The sequence below is a fragment of the Hypomesus nipponensis genome, chromosome 11, assembly GCF_054491055.1.
Source record: "Hypomesus nipponensis isolate SF chromosome 11, ASM5449105v1, whole genome shotgun sequence".
In the NCBI taxonomy this organism is placed as follows: domain Eukaryota; kingdom Metazoa; phylum Chordata; class Actinopteri; order Osmeriformes; family Osmeridae; genus Hypomesus; species Hypomesus nipponensis.
Window position 1 is genome coordinate 22,392,610 of NC_140371.1, and position 23,722 is coordinate 22,416,331.

Sequence of the window (23,722 nt, forward strand, 5' to 3'; positions counted from 1 at the left end):
GCCTGTCCCTGAGCCACAGCACCTCCCTCCAGGGCTGGGAGCCTGTCCCTGAGCCACAGCACCTCCCTCCAGGGCTGGTCAGACAGCCTGTCCCTGAGCCACAGCACCTCCCTCCAGGGCTGGTCAGACAGCCTGTCCCTGAGCCACAGCACCTCCCTCCAGGGCTGGTCAGGGAGCCTGTCCCTGAGCCACAGCACCTCCCTCCAGGGCTGGTCAGGGAGCCTGTCCCTGAGCCACAGCACCTCCCTCCAGGGCTGGTCAGGGAGCCTGTCCCTGAGCCACAGCACCTCCCTCCAGGGCTGGTCAGACAGCCTGTCCCTGAGCCACAGCACCTCCCTCCAGGGCTGGTCAGAGAGCCTGTCCCTGAGCCACAGCACCTCCCTCCAGGGCTGCAGCACACGTCTCAATGATTCATCTGGAAAAACAAATCCCATCTGCTGTTGGTCTGTCTTAGACACCAACACAGGCCCACTACTGACGCTCACCATCACAACACAGGCCCACTACTGACGCTCACCATCACAACACAGGCCCACTACTGACGCTCACCATCACAGCAGCTATTTCAGTTTGAGCACAGCTTCAATGTCTGGTGTCACGACGAGCTGTTTGTACACTTCCCCCAAGGCAGCAAAGACACCGACAGTAAAAAGTGTGCTTTGTTCAATCTATGTACTCCACTCTGCATCAGGGATCAGCTACCTGCCCGGTAACAAGCGAGGTAGTGAACTCACCAAGGCCTTCCACAAACATCAGAGGGTGAGCTACATTACAGCTTCATATTCACACTGACAGGAGAGAGGAGCTGTCCTCAGCAGAAGGGTTTTCACTGAGAACGAATAAAAACAAACATGCTTGCCAGCCTCTGGCAGAGCTCACCCTGCAAGCCTCAGTTACACCAGAACACACACACACACGCACACACACACACGCTTCTTCAGAGAAGGAAGACTGCTCCACCTCCAGCTCTCACACAAACACTTCATTACTCTGGAAGCAGTTTTGCTTCACAACCAGCTGGCTCACACCGCTACATGACAGCACATCAATCTACAGCAGCTTCTGTCTGTCAGACCCAACACAGAGCTGTCTGTCTGTCTGTGTCTGTCTGTGTCTGTCTGTGTCTGTCTGTGTCTGTCTGTGTCTGTCTGTGTCTGTCTGTGTCTGTCTGTGTCTGTCTGTCAGACCCAACACAGAGCTGTCTGTCTGTCTGTGTCTGTCTGTGTCTGTCTGTGTCTGTCTGTGTCTGTCAGACCCAACACAGAGCTGTCTGTCTGTCTGTCTGTGTCTGTCTGCCCCAACACAGAGCTGTCTGTCTGTGTCTGTCTGTGTCTGTCTGTGTCTGTCTGTGTCTGTCTGTCTGTGTCTGTCTGTCAGACCCAACACAGAGCTGTCTGTCTGTGTCTGTCTGTGTGTCTGTGTCTGTCAGACCCAACACAGAGCTGTCTCTCTGTCTGTCTGTCGGTCGGTCAGCCCCAACACAGAGCTGTCTGTCTCTCAGACCCAACACAGAGCTGTCTGTCTCTCAGACCCAACACAGAGCTGTCTGTCTGTGTCTGTCTGTGTCTGTCTGTGTCTGTCTGTGTCTGTCTGTGTCTGTCTGTGTCTGTCTGTCTGTGTCTGTCTGTGTCTGTCTGTCTGTGTCTGTCTGTCTGTGTCTGTCTGTCTGTGTCTGTCTGTCTGTGTCTGTCTGTCTGTGTCTGTCTGTCTGTCAGACCCAACACAGAGCTGGGACACAGGAGATCGATTAGACCTCCTGCCCTCAACCCATTCTCTCATTTCCCTTTCACACTCTCTCCAGCCCTGAGAGCGGCGAGGCTGGGAGGTTATCTTGAAGTATGTGTCTGTTAGAGCTCTTAAACTCAACCAGGCAAGTCTGATAACAGACCCAGGCCAGATTTGCAGTTTGTCATAATCACATGACAGAATGACTAGAATAGTCATTTTGTGAGTAATTACCACAGATAACCACCGCTCGCGGTGCATTTCTCAGTGACATGAATGAAGGGCACATTCCAGATGTGAGCCACATCAACATCTCAGAGAGCCAGGCTCCAGATTAACTTCCTCCGCCATAGCACTCTCTCACAACCCATCTCTTCCCTCTCTCACTTTCATTTCTGCAGGCACAACCCCTCCCCTCCCTCCCTCCTGTTCCTGCAGACACTGCTCTCCCTCCTGTTCCTGCAGACACTGCTCTCCCTCCTGTTCCTGCAGACACTGCTCTCCCTCCTGTTCCTGCAGGCACTGCTCTCCCCCTGTTCCTGCAGGCACTGCTCTCCCCCCCGTTCCTGCAGACACTGCTCTCCCCCCTGTTCCTGCAGACACTGCTCCCCCCCCCCCGCTCCTGCAAGCACTGCTCTCCCCCCTTGTTCCTGCAGGCACTGCTCCCCCCCCCCGTTCCTGCAGGCACTGCTCCCCCCTGCCCCTGTTCCTGCAGACACTGCTCTCCCCCCCCCCCTGTTCCTGCAGGCACTGCTCTCCCCCCCCCCCCTGTTCTTGCAGACACTGCTCTCCTCCCCCCCCCCTGTTCCTGCAGACACTGCTCTCCCCCCCCCTGTTCTTGCAGACACTGCTCTCCCCCCCCCCCTGTTCCTGCAGACACTGCTCTCCCCCCCTGTTCCTGCAGGCACTGCTCCCCCCCCCCCCCCTGTTCCTGCAGGCACTGCTCTCCCCCCCCCCTTTTCCTGCAGGCACTGCTCTCCCCCCCTGTTCCTGCAGGCACTGCTCCCCCCCCCCCCCCCTGTTCCTGCAGACACTGCTCTCCCCCCTGTTCCTGCAGGCACTGCTCCCCCCCCCCCCCCCGTTCCTGCAGACACTGCTCTCCCCCCCTGTTCCTGCAGGCACTGCTCTCCCCCCCTGTTCCTGCAGGCACTGCTCTCCCCCCCCCCTGTTCCTGCAGGCACTGCCCCCCCCCCCCCCCCCCCCCCCCCGTTCCTGCAGACACTGCTCTCCCCCCTGTTCCTGCAGACACTGCTCTCCCCCCCTGTTCCTGCAGACACTGCTCTCCCCCCTGCTGGCTACACTCAGGACCCAGGAATCCCCGGGCAATCGGGAGAGGAGCTGAAACTCACTCTGATACAGAGCTCTTCAGACTTAATAAGCTTGAAACCTCCAGCGCCTTAACACCAACGTCTCTCACCTACTGCCTGGCTGTGTGTGTGTGTGTGCAGGGAGAGCATCACCTACTGCCTGGCTGTGTGTGTGTGTGTCCGTGTGTGTGTCCCCACCAGATCAGTAGCATCCTGGCTCCAGCACACTCTCCCTGCAGAAGGAGGAACATTCTCAGGTCCTTTCAGCTTTTTTATTCTTTCATTTATCTCGCTCCGATTGCTACAGTGGCTTTTTTTAATGAATAAACACGTTTATCGTTGATTATTGTTCAGCAACACAACCCATTTCCTGAACGACTTGCTCATCAGGGATATTTGGAGACAGTCTGTAGTGTGCAGTGAGGATACTCGCTACGGTCAGAAGTGAACCTTCCCTGTGAAGAGCCTCATCACCCTAGCCTGACGTTGTCATACTCATAATTCTAGTCAGAATATGAGTCTGATAACTCTCCGTTGGGCTGTGACTATGGGGCGTGTTTCAACCAAACTCGTAAAACAAATGCCTCTTCGCTCAATTGGATAGACCTACAACCAATCAGAGCAACGTAATATATGTTTGTTGAAAACAAATTCAACCCAAGCGCTCTTTCGTGACGTTGTTGATTTCATTACTGTTGATCATCTGTCCATCATCACATAAAGCCCGCCCTGACAATTTCATTGGTCAAAACAGCTCCTGTTCGGTTATAGTTTTTGCCCAAACGTGCCCCCAGAGACCCAACTTACCGACCAAATGTTTTTGTGTCCGGAGAGAAGTTGGGCTGGCAGCCAGGCTGTCACCAGCCCGCAGATGAACACAGTCCAGGTGTTGCTCCTTTCACTCAGAGCCAACAACTCAAATATGTTGCATGACTGCATTATTGTCACAGAAGAGATTTGACGGTTATAAAACATGCATGAGGAGGCAGTGAGACCTTGAGCCGGCTCTGGTTGGATTACAACATATTTTGTCTTCACTTAGACAACAACATACAGTAGAATCAGCGTGAAAGGCACCCCAGCACCAGTTCAGCTCGATAAAAGACAATCTCCAGGTCGTGACCTTTTCAACAGCTGGCTCTGCACATCACAGACACAGTCATGAAACGGTCAGCGCGTCAACGCTATTTCTGGAACAGTCCACAGGGATAGCCTAATATTAGCATTCCACAACATCATAAAGACACATCTAAGATCCTGAATTCAGCCTGGAGATGGCTGTGATCCCGGGGAGCAGCACTGCCTCCAGAGAGGGAGGCTGACTGGCTGAGACCCCCAGGCAGAGGCAGGCTGGGCGGGGAGAGGCTGACTGGCTGAGACCCCCAGGCAGAGAGGGAGGCTGACTGGCTGAGACCCCCAGGCAGAGGCAGGCTGGGCGGGGAGAGGCTGACTGGCTGAGACCCCCAGGCAGAGAGGGAGGCTGACTGGCTGAGACCCCCAGGCAGAGGAAGGCTGGGCGGCGAGAGGCTGACTGGCTCCCAGCAGGCTGACAGATGCATGCTGGACCGCCATGACTGTCTGCACTAACACTGTAGTAACACTGTAGGGTGACTGTAGTTTAGATGGAGGCCCTGCACAAACTGTAAGGCTCTTCATTTATTTGAGCAACAGTCATACTGTACACATTATTAGTAGTGTTTTATATGATGCCTTTTCCTTACAGAACTTGTTTTATGTTTCTTTATATTTCTAATTACTGTGTTGTTCATGGTTATGCACCAACCCACCAAAGCTAACTCCTAATGTGTGTAACCTTACTTGATAAACTTGATTCTGATACGAGACCCTGTTCTCTATATTTCAAGATGTTTTTCGACATAGGTAGGCTACTTTTGGTACAATTAAATTCAGATTTTGTCCATTCCTCTCAGGATACCAGTGTATAAAAAATAAAAATATATCATACAAGACAATAAAAAACAAAAACATATAGTAGATATCAATGAAAACAACAATTCACAGTTCTGTGATCTATGTTAGTGCAGCTGTGCCCAGCGCTTCTTTCCCCTCAGGATCAATAACATCCTGCTCTGCTCCATATCTCAACGTACCGATCGCTCCAAACGCTGAGACGTCCTATGACAGCGATAGCATGACACACCTGCAGGTCACTAACTGTCATCACCATTCCTTTCAATAAACTAGTCCTATTTTGATAATTGCACCCCTGGCGACTGTAATAGTGTTTTCTGTTCCCTAATTGGCGGTGTTACACACCCGGCACCTGACATCTGTGGCCCATTAGCTCCCATAATAGACCCAGCATCCCATAATAGACCCAGCCCAGATTAGACCTCATTTGGTCAATAACAAACACCACCACAGAATGCATCCACGTAGCTCAAAATTAGCCGACGTCTTCCAGAGATGACAATCATTTCGAAGGAGAGAAGGTAACGTCAGCCAGCCCCTCAGCAGAGCCCTCTGCGGCCCATACCCCCAGCCAGCCAGCCCCTCAGCAGAGCCCTCTGCGGCCCATACCCCCAGCCAGCCAGCCCCTCAGCAGAGCCCTCTGCGGCCCATACCCCCAGCCAGCCTGCCCTCAGCAGAGCCCTCTGCAGCCCATACCCCCAGCCAGCCTGCCCTCAGCAGAGCCCTCTGCGGCCCATACTCCCAGCCAGCCTGCCCTCAGCAGAGCCCTCTGCGGCCCATACCCCCAGCCAGCCAGCCCCTCAGCAGAGCCCTCTGCGGCCCATACCCCCAGCCAGCCTGCCCTCAGCAGAGCCCTCTGCGGCCCATACCCCCAGCCAGCCTGCCCTCAGCAGAGCCCTCTGCGGCCCATACCCCCAGCCAGCCTGCCTTCAGCAGAGCCCTCTGCGGCCCATTTGCCGCAGAGGGCTTTGCATTGTTGCACAAATAACAAAATACTCCACATCTCTTGACTGTTCCGCTGTTGTTATGTCCTGTTAGGTCGTCCATGTTGTTAAAGCCCTTCACAATGCTGCTAATACTGAATATTGTTATTGTTATTACGTGTATTGATTGTGCTAAGGTTTACACAAGGGTTATTTATGGGAAGTTTATTGGAGGGATATTGCACTTTGTATTACACTTTAATGTCAAACTATGCAGTGTTTGAATGCTCTAAACAGACTTTCGTTGTTTTCTATGACAATGACAAATAAGTCTCTGAACACACAGCAACACACCTGTCTCTGAACACACAGCAACACACCTGTCTCTGAACACACAGCAACACACCTGTCTCTGAACACACCACATCACACCTGTCTCTGAACACACAGCAACACACCTGTCTCTGAACACACAGCAACACACTTGTCTCTGAACACACAGCAACACACCTGTCTCTGAACACACAGCAACACACCTGTCTCTGAACACACAGCAACACACCTGTCTCTGAACACACAGCAACACACCTGTCTCTGAACACACAGCAACACACCTGTCTCTGAACACACCACAACACACCTGTCTCTGAACACACCACAACACACCTGTCTCTGAACACACAGCAACACACCTGTCTCTGAACACACAGCAACACACCTGTCTCTGAACACACAGCAACACACCTGTCTCTGAACACACAGCAACACACCTGTCTCTGAACACACAGCAACTCAGGTCTGGGGGGGGGGGGTTGATTGTGCAACAGCCTGATGAAGGGAGACTGGCGTCTTGGAATGGAGGGAGGAAACAGGATAGAGTAACACGGAGGATATCGCTATTAACAAAAAAATGTTTCTTTACAACGTAGTTAAGACGGCAGGCGTGTGTTAACTGTAAAGTTCTGCGGGAAATCCTGGTTGTTGCCCCATGAACTGTGTTCAAAAGACTTAAGTTATGCATTTGTTTACGCTGAACAACTGTGCACAGCATCCAGCTACTTCAGGTAAACCTACTATCAACACACTATCAACACACTATCAACACACTATCAACACACTATCAACACACTATCAACACACTATGAACCACACTATCAACCACACTATCAACACACTATCAACCACACTATCAACACACTATTAAAAATAAACTCAAGTATATCCATCAGTCCAGTATGCTGTATGTCACCCTTTCACCACCCAGCAACAACAAAGTCTTGTAACTCTTCTGTCCTAAGACTCAATATCTTCAGTTAAATTACCTCAATATTTGGATTGTTTTCTTATGATAACTTAGAGCGATATTAAGTATTACTTTAAAAACTTGTATTTCAAAACATGCTTCAAGATAACTCACCACAAGAGAGCCAGACTAAAGTCACACTAACTAAAACAAGCAATATATTTGTCTGTGCAGCCGTTTTTAGAATGAACTTAAACTGGGAAAAAGAATGTGTACTACTATGTAGTAGAACCAACACGTAATGCAACAAGGCCATACTCAGCATCTACAGGGAAAGTATTTGCCACATTCATGCTAAAAATACCCCCCAAAAAGGCAGACATCAGAGAATCCACCCCCATATTGTGCAACAATGAACGCGTTTGTAACGCTAAACAAAAGAACACGGAAAAGGTATGCTGGAAAGAATTAAGCTTTCTCCCTCAAGCTCACACGCTGTACAATAATCCTGCTTTCAATCAACTCTTTGTCCAGGCCAGTCACTAGCGCCTCGATGGCAGGGGTTGCCATGGCAATGCCATAGATTTAACAACTGAGCATACATTAGATGACTTATAAAATAAGTGTTTTTCTTACTTGTTGATTTTAATAAATCAAAAATAGCTTAATATGAAACAACAGTTCGTTCAACAGATCCAGTTATGATGCACTGAGCCCCAAAAAATATATATGTATATCACACTTAAAAAAACGGCATGTTTCGTGATCGGGGCATCGGTGTTGCCGTGAACATATGCACATTCAATAAGACAGTGCTCTCCAAACACAACATCCGAGACAACCAATGAAGACTCCTACCCTGCATATGGTTACCATAGAAACAAGAGCAAAAAGCTGCTATCGTCAAAGTATATAACAATCTAAACAGAGCAGCAACTTTCCTGTGAACGTTGATCGCTCCATGTTGAACAGAACACAAATGTGCAAGATGCCCATGTGGCGTGAAATGTACCAACAGCTCAATATAAAAAGTTACAAATCCTTCAAACAGAGGAAAGTATACCCAACTCCAAACTGCATCTCCTGCTAAATGTACAAACATTAGGATAGAATATTAAATCTACTGTAATTACCTTCATCTCCGTCCAAGTCCTCTGTGTCTCTTTCGAGTGACCAGTATGGGGAATCTGACGCTGGAATGTAAAAGTTGAAAGGATGTTAGACATCAAGGAATCTACTAAAAGTTGCACCTGCAACCTCCCACCGCGCATAACAAAACAAAATGCAACAAACTGAACAACGCTAGCTTATTACACAGTTCAGCTTGTTTAAGTTAGGGTTGTTTGAGCTGTCATTACCGTGTTTTAAAGGAAAAGTCACGAATTTTCCATTAATCAACGTTTCCCCTACACCGCCACTTGCTTGATTCTCTCTGACCTATGTAACAAAAGTTACAGTCATACAAAAGTGTAGTGATCATAGTATTCCGGGATGATAACATGTGAACATGTTAAAGAATTTATGTAATTCCCCGTGTAGTCATAGTCCCTAAGAGCGCGTGGAACCCTACAAATCGAGGCAATCGGTTAGCTATCAACGTATAGTAGCCTGTGGCAAAGGAAAAAAGGTTCCCTCTTTGATTACAAATGGCCAGAGGCGTTTTTGCTTTTAAAAAGAGGGTCATCGGTGGACGAAAATGACTCCTTGTGTCCGGGAGAATCGTGTGGCGACAACTACAGTAGCCTGTTTTTTTGACCAGGTTAGCGTAATGTCTACTGTGTGTAATACTGCGCTGGGCAGGCTACGGCAATGGATGACGCCATTTCTGTAGCTGCCAGTCTGCAATACAACAGTTCACTAGTCGGAAGATCGCGAGCACTAACAATCGCATTCGGAAATATGATTGGTATCAATCCGTCTCTCAAAACCATTGCTCTATGCTATGCAGTGACATTGTTTTGGAATGTAATTGAGGAAATGGCGTTTGACTTATCATTGTCCGACTAAATCCCACCATCAACACGGCACAGTACGCAGCCCTCCACATATTCCGTTGCACAGTTGTGCGATATTGGTAACACAAAACAAGCAAGACTTGCTTAACAACTGACTCGAGTCGTTTATTAATGCTAAATACACTGTACGTTACATGAGATGTATTGGAACATGACAAAGTTGCTTGAAGTAACATCGCGGTCAGAATGAAGGTATATTTCGCTTCCCGTCTTCACATGCATGTTGATCTCTTCGCGTATCGCTACAAATTTGCTGACGGTCGACGAGTAGCCTAAGCTACACGGGGCTGTCTCTGACAAAGGAACAAATTGACAAAACATTCTGCAACAAGGTCAAATGATTTAGATAACATGTCGTGATGTTATACTCCAACCCGCAATTTCAATCGGATACGTGGAAATTGGTGTTTAAGATTATACACTTTAAACACGTTTCCAGACGAATGTTCGCAGTGGCCACAATGTCACCCCAACCCAGACAATTTTCTGGTCTAATCCTCGGTCTCAAAATGTCAATGCATTGCAGACGGGAGTAACCTTAGCAGGTATTCTCCCTTCGCCCCTTCCCATAACAAGCTGAAGTAAAGCCTGCAGCTTAGCGGTCAACTATTACAGCTTGCCCTGGCCATAACTATGATGGGCTGTGCCAGCCATTTCTGCTCACTCATATTTCGACTACGATTAGGACAACAGAAGTATATCTCCGCTCTGCTAAATAAAATACATTCCTACTTAAATATTCAGCTATATAGCTCTAGTATTACACACAGCGATGTAATATGTTGTGGTCTAATATTAGTTAACGTTCGCTGCTGGAAATATGGCTAGTCTAGCTACATTGCACTCGGAAGCTAGCGTTTACGTTACAATGCACAAAAGAGTCTAGACAAGCTGGCATTCAATTAGTCTTCTCAAAAGTCTTGATCAGATCAGTGCAACCTAACAAACTTATTTGAAATAACACTGAAAATACTTTCTTTCGCTTAAGCCAAGTACCCTTACGTAAGCGATAGGTCCATGCTATCTACACAAACAGCATTTGACCAATCGGTTCAGCGTTGGATAGTTTGTTTTTAATAACGTTTCTTTGCTAGCTACACTCGAGAATTCCACCAGTCGTCTACTACTAGGCTCTCGCTGCATTTATCTAGCGACCATGGCTAACGTAATCCACAATGTACTCGACACGAAAAAAGTAGTATTGCTGGTCTACCTAGCTTCATAACATGTAGCCAAAATATTGATGGCTGGCAGTCTACAAGTTCGATTTGACTAACTGAATAAATATATGTAGTAATAGCTAGCCTTGCTATCTAGTTCATTCATTATTTTAAGGTAACCATCTAGTCAAGGTTTAGGCAAACCTAGGCAATCTTGCCTCACTGAGTTTGAGGATATTTCTTTTCAGCATAGAAATAGAGGATCAGCCTAGAAAATCTTGTTAGCGATTTCTTCACAATGCTTCACAAAATACATGACTTACCTATGCAGTCAAGTTGAGAAACTGGTTTCTTCTTTGACTGAATGTTTAAATTAATCCATACGATCATTTACGTAAATAATGTGTCAGATTTTGAGCGTCGCCTGTTCTACCCGGTTGGTGTGGATTCGACAAAGTCGTTGCTAACTAGCCCTCCAAAGCCGTGTTGGTCGCCTGCTCTTTCTCTGATCTCTCTCCCCTTTCTCAAACTGACTGACAGAACACAAAACCACCCACAAACCACACTGTGTTTTTCCATTGGATAACTCATTAGAGTTAACGCCCAATACTCGATATTATTGGTTGGTCTTGAAAAAAATAAAATCTTAACATTTTAATGACGACATGGAAAGGCCGAATTGAGGGGTAGCTGTGAAATGTAGTCATACAGACTTCACTAGGCATACATTCATAGAGATCATACTTGCCGCTAAACTGCAACTCCCAACATTCTCCAAATGATGGGAATGCATAAACAAGTGGCGATTAGTTTTCAATTCCAGAGTACGCTTCAGGTAAGTACGCGGCGATGGAAACTAGAGAAAGTAAGGACAACTAGTGTCACGTCAGAAAGTATAGAAGTAGAGTATATCTGGTTTAAAATATTTTATTTTGAAATATTTTGAGTACGTTCGTGTTTACATTGTATTTGTACGAGGAACTCTTTTAGACGACAAATATGGAACGAAAATTCTGCCCACCCATAATCATGGGCTGTGCGTTCCTATACAAACAAACGTGTAAACCCAATGTTCGGTTCCCCACCCACTTTTGCGCTTGCTCTGTGAGGAAGCCATGGCGCACAATCGTTGACTACAGCGAGCAGCATTGTATTTCGACCTGGTCATCCTAGTTTTACGTCTCGCCGACTCATCACATCCCAACAATGTTATGGCCTGAAGAATTTAAAGACAGTTGATTTTAGGACAGTTATTTTACACCAAATACGTAAGTCATATCAGATCAATTATCTTCATATGAATGTTTTTTGTCTGTGAATAAATGGTATGAAATGGCGTTAATTTGCTAGCTAACCAGTTAGCTAGCCATAGACCTGCTTTTTATTGTAGGAAATTGGCTAGTTAGCTAGCATGCTAGGTACATTTGAAAACGGAAGTGGAGAATCCAAGTAGCTTGCTCAAGCTTCCCGAGATGGGCGGAGCTATGGTATTGCCTCTACAATGCGAGGTATCTACATTGTCGTCGCCCCCCCCCCCCCCCCCCCCCCCATAAAGGAAAAGAAAATTGAACTTAAAATGTTAGTCAAACACCTACATAAGCAAAGGAGTCTAGCCACGTGAGTGGCAACTCATTTTGCTACTACAGTTTAGCTTGAGTAATACAATGTAGGGCTGGGCAGTATGTCCTAAAATGTATATCACGGCATAATTTTGTAGAACGGACGGTAACGGTAGGCTATATATATCACGATATATGTATTTTTCTTTGGGGTAGGCTACGGCAGGTGTCGCATGAGTTTTTTTTCCAACTTCTGCAGTGTTTTGCCACAGAAGAGCTAACATGTAGCTTTCAACAGTACTTTTATGGGATCACAAGAGCGATATTTGTAGCAGTCCGACCGATTGTGGTGGGCCGGTCTGAGCAAAAATGCCAGGGCAATTTTTTTGTCCCAGTCCAGCCCAGCCCACCACAATCGGCCGGACTCTGAGCCACTGCATCTAACACAAGAAACTGAGGGAGAGGGGTGAGCCTGTTAAGTAGGAGTGGGGGGGAAATCGATTCACATATGAATCGCGATTCAGTCCTCTAGCGATTCACAAATTCAACTTACTTACGGAACTGCCTATCACAGTCAAATATAAAGTAACACTAAACAGCCAACTTCAAATGTAAGCATATATTGAATCAAAATATGATTACAAATTGAAAAAAAATCGTGACCCCAAGATTCGAATGGTGAGATACCAAAAGATTCCCACCCCTACTGTTAAGAGATGTGATTGGGCCAGCAGTGTCAGTATGAAAAATGAACCAATGGGCCGCTGTCCTTGCTTTATGGCCCGGTTTTTGGCCAATATTAAATTCATAAGGAAAAAAAATAATATATATATATATATATTATAGTGTATAGATGTATATCAAGTGCGTCGGCCCAGTATGCCAGATGACCAGTCCAGGCCTGATTTGTAGTAAGCAAGCTGTAACAAATTATTACATGGCTGAATTCTCGATTCTGTTGGTCCACAATAAACATTTCCTAATTCGAACCAACTTGTCATCTTTGCTTGTATGGCTTCACTCTTCCATGCTGCATTTTTGACTGTGTCTGTGTAAACGTTGAAAGTTGAGTCATTTAAAGCCGAACGATAAAGGCCAAAAACAATGCTCTAGTCTGCTCTATCTATGCAATAATGATTGAGGATACGGAAGACTGCTTGCGACGTTAGCGTAGATTTATTGCGATTTTTGTATTTTGAGCCTACAGTCAAATCTGTGCCAAAAGTCACGTGCGTCAAATCGGTGCCAAAAGTCACATCAGCTGAGTTCAGCTTTTTATGGCATGAATCATAGGTTTTGTTAGTGAAGTTCCCTCCAAGTTGCTCTAGGAAAACCTTCACTGACCACTGCTGGTTTGTTTTAAAGTCCATATTGTATGATCCTAGTACAGCCAGCTACGTTTTAAGGATACTGGTAGTTTCTGTTGGTCATCTTGTCATGGTAACCCCCTTGACGTAACCTGTTCTCTCGCAGTTCTTACTTCTAGTCCAGTTCTCTTTTGGGGCTATATTGGAACCAGTTTTTTGGGTTCTTATGCTGTCGAAAAGCAAAGAACTGGTTCGAGATAAGGCACTGCCTCCAGACCAGCAGCCAAAATGCGTTGGTGGAAAAGGGGTAGTAGTAGTGTTTAATTATAGATCTTTCATCCAGCAGGTTCAACTAACTTTTAGAGACAGCTAGAAATGGATGCTGTCAAGGAACTTTCCTCTGAGCGGATTCTTCTGGAACCATACAAGTATTTGCTGCAGCTGCCAGGTAAATACATTAAATGGCATCCTTGAATCGTGCTCTTTTGCACAAATCTCTCATGTGATTGACATAAATGTGTGTTCTGCCTACTATGTCTGTCCACTGTTGGCACTTTCACGGCAAACATAGAAAGCAGATTTCCATCTCTGTACTTCTCTGCCATGTAAAATGTTTCTAAGCCTTTGAATAATTCAGTTGATAGCCTAACCTGCTACTCTTGCATAGATGCTATGAATTGAATAGGAAACTCTGAGATGTCTTCTGGTCTCTGAGAGGCTTTGTCTCTTAAAACGCACATCTCCAGAGGGCGCAGGCAGCGTTCTCCATTCTGAAGAGCACGAATAGGCCGCAATGTTATGCAACCCACTTTTTTTCCCGGAGTAAATTAGATTAATCTTTCCCTGTACATAAGAACACTGAGGAGCTCAGTAGGAAACTCAATTTGCTCTTCTTTGGAGCCACTTTATTGTAATTGTACAACTGTTATCTACTAGTTATCCTGAATCAAATACCCTCATCAGTGCATGAGCCATATGTGCTGGATATTTGTGCCCAACACAATGTTTCTTGGAACATTATGACATTCTAGTATTTCTGATTTGTAGGTTCTTTAGTGACTAGCAAACATTTGTCCTTGTGCCTTTTAAAGTCTCTCTGAGTCATCATATCAGATGGATAAACAGCTGGGCATGTCCCCAGAAAGCTCTTATGGGTTTCAAATTATATTTGAGTTTTTAACCATTTAAATGGATATTTCTTCAGTATAGCTTGGCAACCTCTAACTGGGCATGGCAATGCTTCATACTGCTCTGACTCCTTACAATGTGTCTGGAACATCTAAGAGTCTTCTCCTCACTCTGTTCAAGTATTAAGTACTTTCCTTTCAGTCTTTTAAAGTTTGATTCTAATCTCTTCTGTGGGTGGACATGGGGAAATGGAAGGGTATCATTTTGAGTGCAAAGTCTGTGTGCTCTATCCACAAATGTTTTTCATTTAAATTCTCAGGAGACTGATGATATGAATACTAACCAGTTTTCAGACGCAACCAGTAGCTAGTGTTACGTCTCTGTCCGTGCTGCTGTGTTGCAGATGCAAGGCGTTGACTGTTGGCAGTGGAGAGAAGCTGTAAGGCAGAGATTGTCCTTTGGTTTTGTACTGCGAGTAGAAATGTCTGGTAAACTCATCTCCTTTTGTCTCTGGTTATTTTTCATCTTTTCAGGAAAGCAAGTTAGGACAAAACTTTCCCAAGCATTTAACCACTGGCTCCATGTACCAGATGACAAGCTCCAGGTAAGACCAGACTTCAGTACATTGTAACTTGTAATGATGGAAGTGGGCTGGTCAAATGGCTTGTTTTTCTCGTTCTGGCTTGGTAATTGACCTGCTTCCCACCTAGAAATGTTGATTAAGTTGATGTTCTTTGCGTAGTTTGAAGATTACATTGTTGTCTGAGGCGTTCCTGTGTTTGGTGGTCTTAAGGAATTATTGGCCTGTTTTGCATTTATATCCAACATGGGGGTTCAGTGAAGTGACAAATGTATAGTCTCTAAAGGGGGGAGGGGGAGGGGGGGGGGGGGACCCCTGAGTAGCAGGGTCTAACATCACTATGTAGGGCAGGCCTCAGTTATGCTCTCCAACAAGCAGATGACTGAAATGAATGAGGGCTATAAATGTCTTGCGGTTCCTTTTTGATTCAACAAGTTCTGCACTTGCTTTTCGACTAACTGAATACTGGTATTTGAATACATTTTTTCCTCAAAGATTTATAAAAGGGTCTATAGTCAGATTCATTGTTTTTTCAGACCTTGTAATGACATGAACTGGCAAAGCATGAGCATCTAGTGTATGTTACCACCAAACTACGTATTTTCCTGTTGTACTTTGTTAGGCGATATATTCGCTAAATTACTTTTTGGTTATTTGAAGCAGTTGTTTTATTTTCAAACCTCAGAGTGTGATTACTGGCAGTCTTCTGTTGTCTCACTGTCTGAGAGGGAAATATTCAGACACATTTTCTGTCCATTCCCATGTCTACTTTACTTCCTCATGCCTACATGTAGTCATGTGACCTGCCTCCAGACTGGTCAGGTGACCGGAGTGGGAAGTGTTCACTGTTGGTCAGCATACTGCAGAGCTTGCAAACATGAAACACTAGTTATGTGAGCTGCCTGGGACACAACAGCAGTCTGGGTTGCAGGAAGCAAAAGCTTTTTTGCTTCCCTTTACCTTTCTGTAGTCCAGAAGGGTATAGAATAATTCTCCCTGCCTCTGGTCTGGTTTTATGTCTGACCTTTCAACATTCCTAGTGTGTACATAATCTTTCACTTTAGTAGAAAAACATCTTTCTCCTGCCCTCTCCACCTCCGCGCTCCTATTCTTTTCTGTCAAAAAAAATCAATTCTAATGGATTTTGGCACTTAACCCATCTCACTGTAGGCCATTTCCAGAGTGCAGCTCCCCAAATTGGGTTGGTGCCTCAGAGTGGTGTAGTGTTACTGGAGAGAGTGAGAGCAAGAGTGCCATGTGAGTCCAGATGGCCTCACATTATACACATGATTCTGTTCTTGTAATGGCATTCTGAAGCGAATCTAAGAGAAATCTGTAGACTGTGAGTTGCGAGAAGGACAAAAGAGACAGCAGAAATCCTGTCTCGTGTCATACAAGAATCCCGCTGTCAGAACATGGTACCAAACCAGGAAGATGGGGGGTCTTCAGCTTACTCTACATGAGAATTCTCCTGTGAATTCAAGTTAGAAAACAAAGAACCATTGATCTACATTTGCTTCTGTCTAATAATCCCCCAGAAGACACGTTAGTGACCTCCCTGGACTGACAGTGTTACCATTCTGCTAAACCAGCCCTCTTATCTTCTGATAAAGACAGGCTAATCTTGTCTTTGTAAATCAGCTGCCCTTGCTAGCGTAATGGTACTGAGCCTGTCAGGTTGCAGTAAGTCGGCTGTTCAATAGGTCTTAGTCCTGAAAGTTTCATTTATCCTAACCCGAGAAAGGAGTTGAAACTCAGCCTCCAGCTTCCTGGCTGCACTGGTCCCAGAGTACCTGGCTGCACTGGTCCCAGAGTACCTGGCTGCACTGGTCCCAGAGTACCTGGCTGCACTGGTCCCAGAGTACCTGGCTGCACTGGTCCCAGAGTACCTGGCTGCACTGGTCCCAGAGTACCTGGCTGCACTGGTCCCAGAGTACCTGGCTGCACTGGTCCCAGAGTACCTGGCTGCACTGGTCCCAGAGTACCTGGCTGCACTGGTCCCAGAGTACCTGGCTGCACTGGTCCCAGAGTACCTGGCTACACTCCTCAAACAGCATCACACACCAGTCTACTCCTCCTCAAACAGGCAAGCAATTATTCAGTACATACAGTAGGTTGACTTCCATATCAAACAAGCACTGCCTTCTCTATTTCTTCACTCGCTCTCTCTCTACCACTCTCTATCTCTCTCTACCTCTCTTCGTCTGCTGCTGTGTGGTTTATTTGGCCGTAAACTCTCGCTGAACCCATCATCCAGACTGAGCACGCTCGCTGTCATCATTAACAACAGCCTGCCAGGAAGTCGCCGCCTAGGAAACGGTGCCTGAGGAAACAGTCAGCGCCTGGCTCGTCTATGTCTGAATCATCTGGGCACATCCTTTCTCTGATCACACTGCCCTTCTGGGGCTCTGCTGCCCTGCTCCCTGGCTGCCCGGCTCTGCTGCCCTGCTCCCTGGCTGCCCGGCTCTGCTGCCCTGCTCCCTGGCTGCCCGGCTCTGCTGCCCTGCTCCCTGGCTGCCCGGCTCTGCTGCCCTGCTCCCTGGCTGCCCGGCTCTTACTCAACTCGCTCCTCCTCTCTGTCTCTCTGTCTCGCTCCTCCTCTCTGTCTCTCTCCCTCTCTCCTCCTCTCTGTCTCTCTCCCTCTCTCCTCCTCTCTGTCTCTCTCCCTCTCTCCTCCTCTCTGTCTCTCTCCCTCTCTGCTAGTTCTACTTCTAGACCAGTCCTAGTTTTGTGGCTGGACTAGGGGCTAGTTCTAGACTTGTCCTATGTATATGGCTGGACTAGGGGCTAGTTCTAGACTTGTCCTATGTATATGGCTGGACTAGGGGCTAGTTCTAGACCTGTCCTATGTATATGGCTGGACTAGGGGCTAGTTCTAGACTTGTCCTATGTATATGGCTGGACTAGGGGCTAGTTCTAGACTTGTCCTATGTATATGGCTGGACTAGGGGCTAGTTCTAGACCTGTCCTATGTATATGGCTGGACTAGGGGCTAGTTCTAGACCTGTCCTATGTATATGGCTGGACTAGGGGCTAGTTCTAGACTTGTCCTATGTATATGGCTGGACTAGGGGCTAGTTCTAGACTTGTCCTATGTATATGGCTGGACTAGGGGCTTGTTCTAGACCTGTCCTATGTATATGGCTGGACTAGGGGCTAGTTCTAGACCTGTCCTATGTATATGGCTGGACTAGGGGCTAGTTCTAGACCTGTCCTATGTATATGGCTGGACTAGGGGCTAGTTCTAGACTTGTCCTATGTATATGGCTGGACTAGGGGCTAGTTCTAGACTTGTCCTATGTATATGGCTGGACTAGGGGCTAGTTCTAGACTTGTCCTATGTATATGGCTGGACTAGGGGCTAGTTCTAGACTTGTCCTATGTATATGGCTGGACTAGGGGCTAGTTCTAGACCTGTCCTATGTATATGGCTGGACTAGGGGCTAGTTCTAGACTTGTCCTATGTATATGGCTGGACTAGGGGCTAGTTCTAGACTTGTCCTATGTATATGGCTGGACTAGGGGCTAGTTCTAGACCTGTCCTATGTATATGGCTGGACTAGGAGCTAGTTCTAGACTTGTCCTATGTATATGGCTGGACTAGGGGCTAGTTCTAGACTTGTCCTATGTATATGGCTGGACTAGGGGCTAGTTCTAGACTTGTCCTATGTATATGGCTGGACTAGGGGCTAGTTCTAGACCTGTCCTATGTATATGGCTGGACTAGGGGCTAGTTCTAGACTTGTCCTATGTATATGGCTGGACTAGGGGCTAGTTCTAGACTTGTCCTATGTATATGGCTGGACTAGGGGCTAGTTCTAGACTTGTCCTATGTATATGGCTGGACTAGGGGCTAGTTCTAGACTTGTCCTATGTATATGGCTGGACTAGGGGCTAGTTCTAGACCTGTCCTATGTATATGGCTGGACTAGGGGCTAGTTCTAGACCTGTCCTATGTATATGGCTGGACTAGGGGCTAGTTCTAGACCTGTCTTATGTATATGGCTGGACTAGGGGCTAGTTCTAGACCTCTCCTATGTATATGGCTGGACTAGGGGCTAGTTCTAGACCTGTCTTATGTATATGGCTGGACTAGGGGCTAGTTCCAGGCCTGTCCAAGGTTTAAGCCATAGCTGTTTTTTAATAAGGATGCCCAGAGAAGGAGGAGCATCCTAAAGGATTCCTCATGTGTTCGGTAATGCCTTCAGGGATTCATTCAGCCACCAAAGAATCACTTGCAAGTGAAACAGGCTGATGCTATAAACAAGCTTGTTCTTTAATTTTGATGTTTTTGGAAGTTCTCAGTATATCAGTATCTCTGAAGCTCTTACTACTCAGTCTGGAGAGGCCTTTGGTCTCCTAATGGAGAACTGATTGTTAGCTTGGCAAATATGACTGAATTAGCCAGCCAATAACCTTCAGTAATCAATGAAGTAGGAGGGAGACCTGCAGTCTCTCCAGCATCACGCCTGCAGGCCTGCAGTCTCTCCAGCATCACACCTGCAGGCCTGCAGTCTCTCCAGCATCACGCCTGCAGGCCTGCAGTCTCTCCAGGGAGACTAGGCTCTCTCTGTTTGGTAGTGAGGTCGTTTCTGGAGATGTTTTTAGTTATTGTTACTGGGGGCCAATGTTGTAAATGTGATTATTTCTGTCTCCCATGTCTATTCTCATCTGACAGGGACTTGGAACTCAAAGCTTCTTGTTGGAATGCGTAATAATCTCATCTCAAGGCAGAAATAAAACCTGTTGAGATTCATCCCCTGTCCTGCTGCTGGCAGCTCTTCTGTATTGACTGGAAGCTTTTTATGTAGTAGATCTGCCATAGCTGTGTCTGTGTCTGTGTCTGTGTCTGTGTCTGTGTGTCTGTCTGTGTGTGTGTGTCTGTGTCTGTGTCTGTGTGTGTGTGTGGGGGGGGGGTGTTGTCTCTGTGTTTGTGAGGGGGAGGAGAGTGTGTGTGTGTAGAGCATGTGTGTGTGTGTGTGTGTGTAGAGTGTGTGTGTGTGTGTGTGTGGTGTAGTGGCAGGGAGCGGCAGAGGGAAAGCTTGTGTTTGGAGGATGAACGTCCGGGCGGCCAGGGCCTTGGCCCCCTGCCCGGCCTTCAGAGACTGTCTTTGTGCTCCCAGACCCCCCCACACACACACCATACACACACACACACACAGCTTTCATTACCCAGGCACGCCGCTTGTCCTCTAAATCAGCTCCTGCCACAGCCAGCACCATGACCCCCCTCCTGCCAGCACACCAGCCAGTCCTCACAGGTCTGGAGCACAAACACCTGGCTGACCACTGACAGACCCACTGGCTGACTTGGAGCACAGCAGCGCTTTATCAAACAAACTCAAAGTAAACAGTTGGCTCTGTCACATTGCAGCCTTCCCCAGAACACATTCCGTCTCTTCCTGTTGTGCCTGTAGCTGTTCTCCTAGGTGGTGCGCCCTCTGGCTGTCAGAGAGTATCTGGGTTGAGATCAGAGCAGGTCTCCTAGTTTCCATTGCTGTAGTTTGGCCTGCTGTAAGTACTAGACAGAAATACACAGCAACAAAGCTCTAGTTAAGATTGAAGAACGTGTTCGATAATGCTGACGAGTATTTGGCTAGCCACTCTGATAGCAGAACCTGTGTGTTTGTGTGTTTGTGGAGGGGGGGGGGGTCAGTTGTGGGTCAGGCTGTCTGAACATGCTGACACAGCAGCCCCCCCCCCCAGAGAAAGCGCCCTGAGCACTGGAGTGTCATGGTTAATTATCCTAACGTTACTATGTATCATAACAGCCCCCGGTCATCCCCACCATATGCTGGCTGAGCACTGTCCGTCTGTCTCTGCCTGTCTGTCTGTCTGTCTGTCTGTCTGTCTTGGCAGCAAAGCAGTTTGTCTGTCGGTAAGTCAGTCTGACTCACCTACAGCAGATTAGCTGACCCCTGCACACACAAGGTGGGTCTAGGTTAAGACTGGTTAATCTTAGACGGTGTCTGGGTGAAGACCAGAGTCAGCCTATCCAGCCTCCATCTCCTGAGATCTACTGTCAGCCCCAGGCCCCTCCCTCCTGAGGCAGCCTGGTCACCTGGTGCCCTCCTCTGGTGAAGACATGCATCGGCAGCAGCTAAGATGCTCATAAGGATCACAGGCTGGATGTTCTGGGTCTGGACTGGAAAACATGGAATATGTCTGTTCTGAACCCAGTTTGTTTGATGATGCATCTAGAATTTGCATAATCATACTCTAGACAAAGCTTAAGGGACACTTTCAAAGTCATCTATTTTACAGACCCACATCCTTGGTTTAATTCGGTGTCAAGTCAGTCCAGTAAAGATGTGATTGTGACGTGTCAGTGTCCCCCCCCCCCCTGCAGGTAATCATTGAGGTGACAGAGATGCTCCACAACGCCAGCCTGCTGATCGATGACATTGAGGACGGCTCCAAGCTGCGTCGGGGCTTCCCAGTGGCCCACAGCATCTACGGCGTCCCCTCCGTCATCAACTCCGCCAACTACGTCTACATCCTGGGTCTGGAGAAGGTGCTTACCCTGCAGCACCCCGGAGCCGTCAAGGTGGATATTTATTTGACATTTTAACTGCAATGTTTTTATTTAATTTGTCATTCTTATGCTTTTGCTATTCTATCCTGATGGGGTGTCTACCTGTGTCTCCAGGTGTTCACCAGACAGCTGTTGGAGCTGCACCGAGGCCAGGGTCTGGACATCCACTGGAGGGACACCTACACCTGCCCCAGCGAGCAGGAATACCGCACCATGGTCCTTCAGAAGACCGGGGGGCTGTTCGGCCTGGCCGTGGGCCTTATGCAGCTGTTCTCTTCCTGGCAGCGTGACCTCAAACCCCTCCTGGACACCCTGGGGCTCCTTTTCCAGATCCGCGACGACTACGCCAACTTGAACTCTCGCGAGTACAGCGAGAACAAGAGCTTCTGCGAGGACCTGACGGAGGGGAAGTTCTCCTTCCCCACCATCCACGCCATCTGGTCGCAGCCTGAGAGCACGCAGGTGCAGAACATCCTGCGGCAGCGTACAGAGAACATGGACATCAAGCGCTACTGCGTGGACTACCTGGAGAAGGTAGGCTCCTTCTCCTACACCAGGCAGACCCTGCGCAGCCTGGAGGCCGAGGCCTACCGCCTCATCGCTGACCTGGGGGGGAACCCTGAGCTAGAGAGTCTGATCAAGCACCTCAGTATGATGTACCAGGAGCCTGAAGGCGGAGTTGAGGCCGGGGCTGGGCTGGAGAGCAGCCTGGAGAATCACTGACCTCACATAAACCTGCTACTACCACACAAGCTCACCATCATGTATAATCCCAGAGCTGCATCCATCCAGAGCCAGCCAACCCTCCCGGTGACCTTTACAGAGCCCTGCATCAACAGAGGAGCTGGCAGGCTCCACTCCTATTACTCCAGGAAACACGCCAAGCTGTAGGCACCTCCTATGTGGAAAAGATTAAAGATGACCCCCCACTTGCAGAAAAACACAGCCTTGTTTCCATGCATGGCAACAGACTAAAGTGTGGATACCACCCCAGCAGTGCTTGAGTCTTGTGAATGGGGGAGAAAAACATCTCTGCAAGTGAGGATATCCCTTTTTCATAGCATTTATCACCAGTCACCCAGCTCCCGCCTCTTAACCCTGAGCAGGTGCTTGACCCCGGCTCCACAGCTCCCCAGATCGCTTCACAGCTCTGACATACACAACCATGTTTCTGTCAGGTGACCAGTCTGGTCTCATGTCTGCTGTTGTTCAAACCGAGCAGTTGTGTAACCAGTGTACTAAAGATTTATTATTGTCAGGGCGTTAACAATGTCCTTATGGATATAGAAACTCCAGACAAAATCACATGGCCTGTCAGGGTAAGACCAGGGTGAGAATTGGAGTCTTTACAGAAACTTCCACAGTGCAATTGATGTTAAAAAAAAAAGTAATTGTTTGAGACACATTAAAGTGCATGTGGATTATTGTGAAAATGAATGGATACCCCCTCAACTGAGGTGTGGGACCACCCCCTGAAAGCCCCTCATGTATGTGAAGTGTTGTGTGTCCTGCAGGGTGGAGACTGAAACGATGCTTACAGGAACTATCTGATTATAAAGAGTCTTTTATTACCTTTTATATAAGTAAATACTGCAAAATGTTATGTGAATTTGCTCAATAAAAACCTATCATGAAAAGTTTTGTCGTGAACAAAAATGTATATGACCCAAGTTTTCTACCAAAGATGCACTTGCAAATGCAACACATATGTTTGCTGTAACTGTCAATGGCAGTAACAAACTGTACTCTAACTACAGTAGTTCTGTTGTGGATACAGACGTATGTCTGCCAGGCAGACTTGGCAATCCCAAACCAACAGTTTCCTCTCCCCACAACGCTCTGGACAATATTTCAATGACCTGAGAAGTGCTTTGTGAGCTGGCCTCTTCGCTGAGAATGTTCTTGGCCATTTGTACAGTTGTTGTAAACTGGGTTCAGCAGTTCTCTAAGTGCCAAATAGACATCACATGTTGGACTGTGTGTATACGCAGGCACAGCTGACTGCAGTGAGTTGCTCTCTCTCTCACACACACAGACACTTGAACTGTTATGAAGCTCTGAGCCAACTCCTGGGTTGTCTTACACACCCTGCTTTCTAAAAGCTGATGATCTCAGCTCAGGGCTCTTCTATTTTAGGAAACATTGATGTGTTTTGGGCAATGGTTCATCACTGTCAGACTAAAGCATATGGATGGATCTGGTATTAGCTGTTGAGAGCCATTACAATGCTGTAATCATGACCAGACTATAGTATTCATGACAATACACATGACTGACTAAAGAATCAACACTGAGGAACTTGACATTT

The 23,722-nt window shown here is 47.3% G+C and overlaps 2 protein-coding genes across 5 annotated transcripts in view; one reads left to right on the forward strand and one right to left on the reverse strand.

Annotated features, from left to right (window-relative positions):
- Positions 1–10,938, reverse strand: part of arid4b (AT-rich interaction domain 4B) — a 33,204-nt gene extending 22,266 nt beyond the window's left edge. The window contains 2 exon segments of the mRNA XM_084708877.1: positions 8,264–8,323; positions 10,629–10,938. Coding sequence (XP_084565003.1) covers positions 8,264–8,269 — 6 coding nt within the window. The 5' untranslated portion in view covers positions 8,270–8,323; positions 10,629–10,938.
- Positions 8,873–23,051, forward strand: ggps1 (geranylgeranyl diphosphate synthase 1). 4 transcript variants are annotated; one of them, XM_084708882.1, is made up of 5 exons: positions 8,873–8,889; positions 13,515–13,619; positions 14,833–14,903; positions 21,229–21,426; positions 21,529–23,051. In XM_084708882.1, exons 2-5 carry the CDS (start codon positions 13,547–13,549, stop codon positions 22,135–22,137), a joined length of 951 nt encoding a protein of 316 aa, XP_084565008.1. In that variant the 5' UTR covers positions 8,873–8,889; positions 13,515–13,546; the 3' UTR covers positions 22,138–23,051. The 4 variants fall into 4 exon arrangements, with proteins under 4 accessions (XP_084565008.1, XP_084565007.1, XP_084565006.1 ...); XM_084708881.1 differs by lacking the exon at positions 8,873–8,889 and adding an exon at positions 11,122–11,140; XM_084708880.1 differs by lacking the exon at positions 8,873–8,889 and adding an exon at positions 11,180–11,573 and having other exon boundaries at positions 13,518–13,619.
- The last annotated feature ends 671 nt before the right edge of the window (positions 23,052–23,722 follow it).

Bases quoted from the DNA above. Each gene is read 5' to 3' on its own strand.
- ggps1 (XM_084708882.1), top strand. From the start codon at position 13,547: ATGGATGCTGTCAAGGAACTTTCCTCTGAGCGGATTCTTCTGGAACCA. The intron at 13,620-14,832 runs GTAAATACATTA...TCATCTTTTCAG, and splicing joins GTATTTGCTGCAGCTGCCAG to GAAAGCAAGTTAGGACAAAA. The intron at 14,904-21,228 runs GTAAGACCAGAC...CCCCCCCTGCAG, and splicing joins TACCAGATGACAAGCTCCAG to GTAATCATTGAGGTGACAGA.